Raw genomic sequence first — 8549 nt, 5'->3', positions numbered from 1 at the left:
TCCGCATAGTGGACCGCTATATACTGTCATGCTGGTTATCGATGTGATGCATTGATCATTTATTAAGTTTAAACCTTATTTAAAAGCATACAGGTTCAATGCTTTTCAGTATCATAAAGCAACACTGCTTAACTTTTGACACAAGTTTTAGCTTAAAATTGAGATATTAAGTGGGTTTTCAGGTCAGTATACAGCGCTCTATATTCAGCGATTCTTTAAAAATACTCATCAATGTATTTGACAGGGTGAGATTGGTCGCTCAAAGAGTCATGTGACCCAGAGCGCCGCTTTACAGTCAAAGCTCCCCTTAAACGCCAGACCTGAAGTTGAGATCTTTCTGTGATAATTGGAAAATGATTTGGTGAAGAAAAAAACACACCCCTTTTCAAACTTTATAACGGATCTTAAATCATTAGAAGGCTGTTTGGAAAAACTAGAAAGGACAAATAACAAAATATTCAATGTTTTACTGTACCATTAGGTGTTTTGTATTTTTTTGTTTTCGTATTTGATTCCTGCATCTATTTATTTAGATTAAGTTTACAACTGTAATAAAAACACCAAAGCTAACCAAGCTAGCAGAAAAACAGATCTGTCTCTTACCTGATCAGATATATCTTCTGTTCTCTAATGTAGGATTTATATAGAGGGGTCAATTTGGTCTTTGAATTCTGAGAAGCTCCATGGCTTCTCATTATGTTGCTCCAAAGTGGTCCGATTCCAACACTGATGGCGACTATTTAGACACTGCAGTGTTTTCTGTGGTGTTTGCGGCTTTAAACCTGGAGGTTACTGGTCAAACACCCCCTAGTGGCTGAAAGTTAGTCTTTTTAAGGTGTTGGCAGAGCTGCATTGAACTAAAACTCGTGTCCAAAGAAGTTGTATTTTGTATCCGGTTGCATCCGGTAATTTGTCAGATTGGCCCTATGCAAGAAATGCTTCATATATCTGCAGCTCTTTCTATTGGTGTCTTGCATTGGTATCTTTTGGTTAAATTTTTGCTGTGTTTTTAAAGTTGGCTGATAATACAGAACATGGTGCAGTTTTTTATATATATTTTTTTATTCCATGAGCCGTTTTGTTTACCAAACCCATGTTTCATTTTGCCAGGTGGTCATCACTCGGCTAAAGCTGGACAAGGATCGCAAGAAGATCCTGGAACGCAAGGCCAAGTCTCGTGCTGTTGGGAAGGACAAGGGCAAATACAAGGAGGAGACCATCGAGAAGATGCAGGAGTGAAAATGATCTTTTGCTATTAATAAACTGTATAAATGGATCCGTTTGTCTGTTTTGTTTTTATTGGGGAAAATTCCTGCATTTAAAATGCAAAGTTAAACATTCCAGATGGAAGTGTCTGAATTTGTGAATGATTAGAAACACTGTTAAACCATTCCTGATAAATAGTAAAAAATTTTGATAAATTGTCTTCTATGGTGACACAATATGGCGTCTTCTGAGTTTAGATATTATCTGGGTGGGAATAGCTTTCTGATGCTTGCAAACCACAAAAAGGAAGAATTCTGAGGATGTTACACTTTCCCACAGGTCTTTGATAGTTTTTTTTAATTATTTTAAAGAGCCACAAACAAATACTAAAGGGTCCTGAATACCTAGGAGGGTTTGAAAACTCACATGCTGAAAGCTGTCAGCATGTTCTTGTTTCCTGTATATAGTCGGCATGGTTAACGCGTAACAGCAGTGGCTTTGGTCACATTAAGTGCTGAGAATGTGTGTTAAAGATAAGAGTGGTTGTCAAAAATGATCAGTCTACCAGATATAATAATCTGCTGCTGATTGATAAAAGTAGAAACGAACATTAATATTCAGTCCCTGATGTGATGCCAGCACCTGAGTTGCTGGTATTTGCTTAAATTAATTTACTCTGTGCAAGTCACATAACGTTGCATCTGGATGTGGTGTAGCTTACAAATGCCAGCTGCACCTCTTTAAGTTAAAGTGAATCTGTTAAAGTGTCAAATGCATTTTTTTAATCTACTAGTTGGCACTGAAAAGCCAATGTTTTGACCTAAAAATATTGCATTTGAGGAAATATTTGGCAGTTTTATTTTATGAAGCGGTCAAATTCTATAGATTCAATCAGGTTTTATTTCACATAATACACATTTAACACATCTTTAGCTCACTTCTATTTTGATTGTGTATCAATAGAAGTGTAATTTATTACATATAGTTTATATCTTAGGCCTTTATTCCAAATTGGGGCTATAAAAGTTGTCACTATGACCAGTGTTGTACTCGAGACCGGTCTTGGACCATTTTTTGATGGTCTCGGACGTGACCGCATTTGGTCTGGTCTCGGGTGCTGAGGACTCGGCATTTTATTTCAAGACCACAACTGTGGAAACAACACTAATCATCAGAATATTATCAGTTTCTTTAAGATCCTTCTTTTTATTGGATGCTTGGATTCAAATCTAAGCAATAACCTCATAATCTCATTGGTAAATGCAGTGAAGGAGATCAATCTATTTTTTTCTGTCTCATAACATATTTCACAACTTGTTGACAGATATAGATTTATTAAGAAAAGTTATAAAATATAGCTTTAATCTGTATATGAGTTTTTTCAGTTTTACACATTTTACAGAATTTTGCACATTGTTTTGAAATAGCACATTTACCGGTAAAAACAACATAAATATATGTACTGTTCATGAACGACAGAGAAAATACAATTTTGATCGACTTTGATTAATTGTTTGAAATTCTGTGATTACTACACAGAAGTACTAAATAAAGATGTTAATGTTTAGTCCAGTTCTGTGTGTTAAATATCTAGGTGTTTTTATGTGAATGTGGGTCTTTTAGATCAGTTTTAGTGATTTTGATCATGTTTCACATTTTATTGTCACGTACTGGCGCTGGTCTTGGTCTTGACTCGGTCTCGGACCCTAAAAGTCTTGGTCTTGTCTTGGTCTCGGGTTAGGTGGTCTTGACCACAACACTGACTATGACATCAGCAGCCTTTATTCAGGAGTTGCACAGAGTTTGCCGTCATCATGGACTATAAATGAATCTGGTCCTTGAATTTCAGGGAATGGATCCTAAGTAGACCTTGAATTTGAATTCAAGGCATGGGAACGCTGTTATTACTTTATCTGGCTGTACTTTAACCGTGCATAATTGAAATAATAATATAATTAACTATCAAAAGAAATTTAAGTTTTACATTTGTAACATATGATAGGCTATATTCCTATTTTTCAAAGTATTTCACTGCATTTTACTTTTAAATGTTAAGATTTCGACTTTCTATTTGATAAATAAAATACAGCAACATAACATTCAGAGTCCATAACTACCTTCTGACTTCACTGATGCATTTAGATTTAGATGTCTGACTGCAAATTCTGCATGAAGACTGGAACATTGGGATAATCTAAATGGTTTAAAACACTGATGAGCACATAAGCATCAGCTTGTAAAATTTATGACCAATAGATGTTATAATAATGATCATTACTGTTATTTAAAAATGTTTCATTAAACAAATTCAACTGTAGTTTAGACAATTGAAGGGTGGAGATCCTACCGCGATATCGACCCTGATAGACGGGAGATTAATTAGCTCTACCCATTGTTTGATTAATGTAATTTATCTTTTACATGTTCTGCTCCACTCTCACTGAAATGTGAAAGAGTGACCCAATTGTACAAAAGTGGTGATTTTTAACATCCATAATTAATAGTTGTAAAAATATTCGGGCGACATTTTTTTTTTCTTACTCAATTATTACAATATATAAACTCTAATATCTCCTTTTCAATCTGGTTTCTAACCAATTTTTTCTGCCATTAGCAAAGCTGCTAATATTTGATGCAAATGTAAAAGCAGATGGTATATTTATCGATTTAACTGAAGCATTTGATTTTGTTGATCATTATTTCATTAAAGACAAACTATATTATTGCTTTATCAGGAAACTTTGGTTCATTTAATATTTTCATCACAGGCCACAGGGTTTTTCAGATTTTAAATTTGCAGATAATGACATGCCTATCATCTTTATGTCCTTTATTGTTTCCTATTTTTATAAATGATCTACCATAAATTTGCTTTAGTTTGCAACAACAAACAGGCTTTAATTGGAAGGCAACTGGACTTTTCTTCAGTGTTTTGGAAACACAAACAGAAGTTTATGTTTATGCGTTATTGCCAAACATTTTGCAACAATTTTTTGGAAACTCTCCACACCACAAAACAAAACAGCAAACAAACTTAATTTCCAAAGTTGGACATTTGGGACCTGCTCCATGTTAAACTGTTGTTTCTTTTGATGTTACCTCTGTCCAGTCCTGCATTACATTCTCTTAACTTTGGAGGAGCAAAGATGCATTAATTGAACATTAAAAACAACAATGTGCTCATCACTCAAAAAATGGGATGTAATTGATTGATTGACTTTATTGATCTCACATTGGATCTCACAGTGGTGGTGGTGGTTTTTGTTTGTTTTTTGCAATTCTTAAACTCAAGCTGAAAATAAATAAATAAATAAAACCCATCAGAAAATATGGAATATGTTTTCCAGATTTTGAATAACAAACTATAATTTTGTTTTTAATCTATACATTTTTTTTAATTTATACATTTCCTCCACGGATCTGATTGCACTTATGGTATAATTATTCATTTTAAAATTCCTTAACAACCTGATAACAACTCAGTATTCTTAGTTGTGTGTGATTGTGTGTTCCATGGACCGTTTCTACTAAAAACATATATGAATATAATGAATTAGATATATCACTCCAGCACATAGACGAGTCAACCGCCGCCAGCCTTACAGGCTGGTGATATTGCTCCAGTACATAGACGGGTCCACCATCACCAGCCTTGGACGCTGACGATATTGCTCCAGCACATAGACTGGTCTACCGCCGCCAGCCTCAGAGGGTGATGATATTGCTCCAGCACATAGACTGGTCCAGCCTCTCCACTTCCTCCCTCTGTCACAGAGTCATGTGATACGTGCTGCCTGTCCGCTGTCTGTCGGTTCAGGACTGAAGTTAGTTAAAGTTGAAGTTTTCTGCTTTGAGACGCTCCTGCTGTTTGAAACAATGGCGGATCAGAGGTTCACCATCTCCATCTGTGTCATGACTTTGTTCTGGGTCATTGTTGGAGGAGTTGTTCCCTGGTTTGTCCGCAAAGGACCGAACAGAGGGTAAGTTTTTGTTAGCTCACATTAGCTTCCAGGTGGTTAAAACCAGCCAGCATATAGCTACATTTATATTTAAGTTTATATATGTGTTTTTTTGCGTTGGGTTGCGTTTTATTTGTAAAATATGTTCGTTTTAAACGCTCTATATGCGCGACTTTTAGCTTTAAATAAGTTTGTGAACTTCCTGTAAAAGTTAAGGTTAGCTAAATGATGCTAATTTCACAGCCCTGTTAAATATTTATGAATTCAGGTGAATTTCAGTAGGTTTTTAAAGTTATTGTTTTAAATTGAGGCATTGCTCTAACCAATGTAAACACACCGTATCCTGGTAGTGTATTTAAAAAGATGGAAACTTTGCTAAAAGTTTAATTCACCAAAATGAAGACATTTTCTTCTTTCTTTTTTTTCCTCCACAGAGTTATAGTCACAATGTTGGTGCTAACTTCAATCTGCTGTTACCTCTTGTGAGTATTTCCATCCAGAATGTGTGAGTCATTGCTAAATATAAAGTGAACACTGGAGGGACAGAAAAAGATGCTTTTGTTTCGTTTTATTTCTTATAATATTGGCCTTAATTTAACATGTGTGCCTTTATCTGCTGCTCTGCTTTGTAAAGTATTTTGATCCTTTATATTTTCAGTATAAAACAACAAAATAAACCACAGTAAATAACTTTTCGTAATTGTGTTAACTTAAAAATCCATCTTGTTTCTTATGGGTTGTCCTGTATTAAGCTCCAGCCATCTCTCATTTCAAAGGGACCATTTTTATTGTTAAAGTTATGCTTATGCTGCCACCACCGTGTTTCAGAATGAGGATAATGTGTTGAGTGGGAGTTTCTGCTACACAGAGCTCTATGATTAGTGCAAATGTTCAGGCTGCAGAAAGGGATTTATTTTTTATTCATTCTGACCCAAGATTTTTCTTTCCACCTTTTCGGGGGAGAAGCCTGTTTGTTTGTTTTTTGGGTTTTTTTCAGCTTTTTTCGCCCATCTTAGCTGTTAATATCTGCAATTTGCTGCTTCTCTGATTAAGTTACTGCAAAGAATCCTGTAGATTTAGGTGGGGACTAAAGTCTTGATGGGTTTAAATGTTCCAATTTGTTTTCTTTCTCAGATAATAGATTGAATAGAGCTTTTTTTTTTAACCTTCACTGCAACATAAACTGTAACTGTGCTGTATTCCCTTGATATTATCCAGTAAAACATTTCATCTGTTCACATTAATACTGGATTTATATATTTCTAGAATTATTTACACACACTTGTAATCTACTGACTTATTAGATAACTTCTAGAAGTCATTTGGTTGCCCTGGAGGTTACTTAGGGGTCTAAAAACCTACTGCTTTGTTTCTATTCAGTACTCACCACTTTATTTTTGTCTATCTCAGTATCCCAACAAAATGTTATCTGACAAAATATGAACTAGTTAAAATAGTGTGATGTACTATAGTTATAGCCACACTTTTAAGCATGTTTCTCTACATGTTGAATTCAATTATTTATTTGTACAAATCATTTTTTTTGTTAAAATTTCCTCCTTAATTTGAATTAATGTATACTAACTCCTATTATATTTAATTGTTTAATATTCGTACATTAAATAAAGAGTGTGGTTTTTAATTATGAATATGCTGTGGTCCAACTGTGTTGCTGAAGTTACACGAGTCACCAGTAGAGGGCGGTAGAGGCTAAGCTGTTTTCCAGCCTCAACAGCAGTAGTCAGTGTAAACAGGGTATTACACTTTTGATTGTCTTTTTGAAATGTGTTTTGCTATAAAGTTAATAAGTTATCTTTTTTATGTGCTTTCCATCAGCTGGTTGATAGCAATACTGGCTCAATTAAACCCACTTTTTGGTCCCACCCTCTCAACCGACGTCATCAGATACCTAAACTATACCTGGGGTTAACTTGTCTTCCAACCATGCAGGTAAATGTGTTCTCATCAACTAAAATTAATTTTTAAAATAAGTTTTGGTGAATATCCTGACTGTTTTTTTTTTTTTTTCTTAAACTGTTTATTGTAGTTTTCCTCTGGCATCGACGGGCTCGACAACTGATGAAGTCCCCTCTGGAGACCATTCCTTAACTCACTTTAAACCCAGAACCCTGTGCAATTAGTTTTGGAGTGCAGGCCACACAAGTGCCTTGTTGAAAGTGATCTTAATAGATGATACTTGATTTTCTGTACTTCAAATTAATGCAGGCTTCACTTGCTGTGGTGTTTATATGTTGTGTACACTGTGTGTAATATAAGTGTGAATGATTTGAACGTTGTAAAAATGAGCTTTGCTCATTTGTTTACTTGCTAATGATGAATGCCTTATATATTTCAGTGGTAATAAACTAATCATTTCCACTAATGTGGCCTTTTTTCTTCATTTTTGTGCAATTAATATTCTACTTATTTTCTCTTTAATTTAATTATTCATAAAAACAAGTTTAATTCCAAGTAATATACGAATTTCATAGTTAAAAAATATATAAATATAGAGCTTTTTATGGTCCCTTTAAGTAGTGTTCGGTATTTATCCGGATGAGAAGGTTCCCTTCCTGTTGCCGTAGTTTTAGCCGGCTACGTCAGCAATATGGCGTCTCCAGATGTCCACGTCCGAGTGTGTGAGCAAGAAATACTCAAATATGATTTGGAAATCAAGGCTCTCATCCAGGTGCGAATGTTTCCCTGGTAAGACCATTCAGGGCTTTTTTAAAATCCTTGCAGTGACTCTGCTGTTAGCTTCCATGCTACATCAGAGCGGCGGCAGGTAGGCTATGATCTGAACAGCAGAGAGGTGCATTCTGGGAAAGATTGGGAGCTATTAAAGTTTGTTAAAGGTTTCCCACTAATTGTGCTTTAATTTTGAGATTGAAAAGAGCAAAAAAAAACGCATTGTAACCCGCTAGTTCATTATCTTTTCATTAAATCAAGCTTCAGTTCGCAGCACGGACACCGCTGAAAGAAACACTGAGATGTATCTAATAAAGGGGAAACATTTAAGTGATCGAGTTCGATTCTTCACGATTTCCTACGTAGAAAGCGAGAAAATTGAGAGTTCTAATATGGCTCCCCTTCAGGGGCGGTTCTAGACCAGGACGACCAGTGGGTTATAATGGGGTCAAATTACAAAGCATTAAAAAAAAAAAAACAAGCAGGGCAATATTTTTTGTTATGTCTACGAAATGGTGAAATATCTACATCATTTAGTTCAATTCAAATTTTATGTTGCTGTTGAAAGTTCATTAAAATCACTATACCTCTGTAATAATATGAAACAAAATATTAATAATTAGTATGGCTGTCAGTTTTAAAGCGTTATTAATGCGTTAACTGCTTTAGACTATAACGCCGACATTTTTTTTAACG

At 35.0% G+C, this 8549-nt stretch overlaps 3 protein-coding genes across 3 annotated transcripts in view; all 3 read left to right on the top strand.

The window, feature by feature from the left end:
• LOC107086468 (60S ribosomal protein L26) overlaps positions 1-1276 on the top strand; it is a 4942-nt gene extending 3666 nt beyond the window's left edge. Inside the window, exon 4 of the mRNA XM_015377437.1 lies at positions 1111-1276. Within this exon, the coding sequence (XP_015232923.1) occupies positions 1111-1239 (129 nt within the window). The 3' untranslated portion in view covers positions 1240-1276. The remainder of the gene's footprint in view (positions 1-1110) is intronic.
• A 3679-nt stretch (positions 1277-4955) lies between these two features.
• Positions 4956-7539, top strand: atp6v0e1 (ATPase, H+ transporting, lysosomal 9kDa, V0 subunit e1). The gene is made up of 4 exons (XM_015376908.1): positions 4956-5186; positions 5600-5647; positions 7002-7115; positions 7213-7539. Exons 1-3 carry the CDS (start codon positions 5083-5085, stop codon positions 7093-7095), a joined length of 246 nt encoding a protein of 81 aa, XP_015232394.1. The 5' UTR covers positions 4956-5082; the 3' UTR covers positions 7096-7115; positions 7213-7539.
• Positions 7540-7763: 224 nt separating this feature from the next.
• LOC107086090 (vesicle transport protein SEC20-like) overlaps positions 7764-8549 on the top strand; it is a 12143-nt gene continuing 11357 nt past the window's right edge. Inside the window, exon 1 of the mRNA XM_015376848.1 lies at positions 7764-7854. Within this exon, the coding sequence (XP_015232334.1) occupies positions 7774-7854 (81 nt within the window). The 5' untranslated portion in view covers positions 7764-7773. The remainder of the gene's footprint in view (positions 7855-8549) is intronic.

The sequence above is a fragment of the Cyprinodon variegatus genome, unplaced genomic scaffold, assembly GCF_000732505.1.
Source record: "Cyprinodon variegatus isolate N-32 unplaced genomic scaffold, C_variegatus-1.0 Scaffold8, whole genome shotgun sequence".
Lineage (NCBI taxonomy): Eukaryota > Metazoa > Chordata > Actinopteri > Cyprinodontiformes > Cyprinodontidae > Cyprinodon > Cyprinodon variegatus.
The sequence above is the reverse complement of the archived record's forward strand: the minus strand, read 5'-3'. Positions and strand labels throughout refer to the sequence as shown.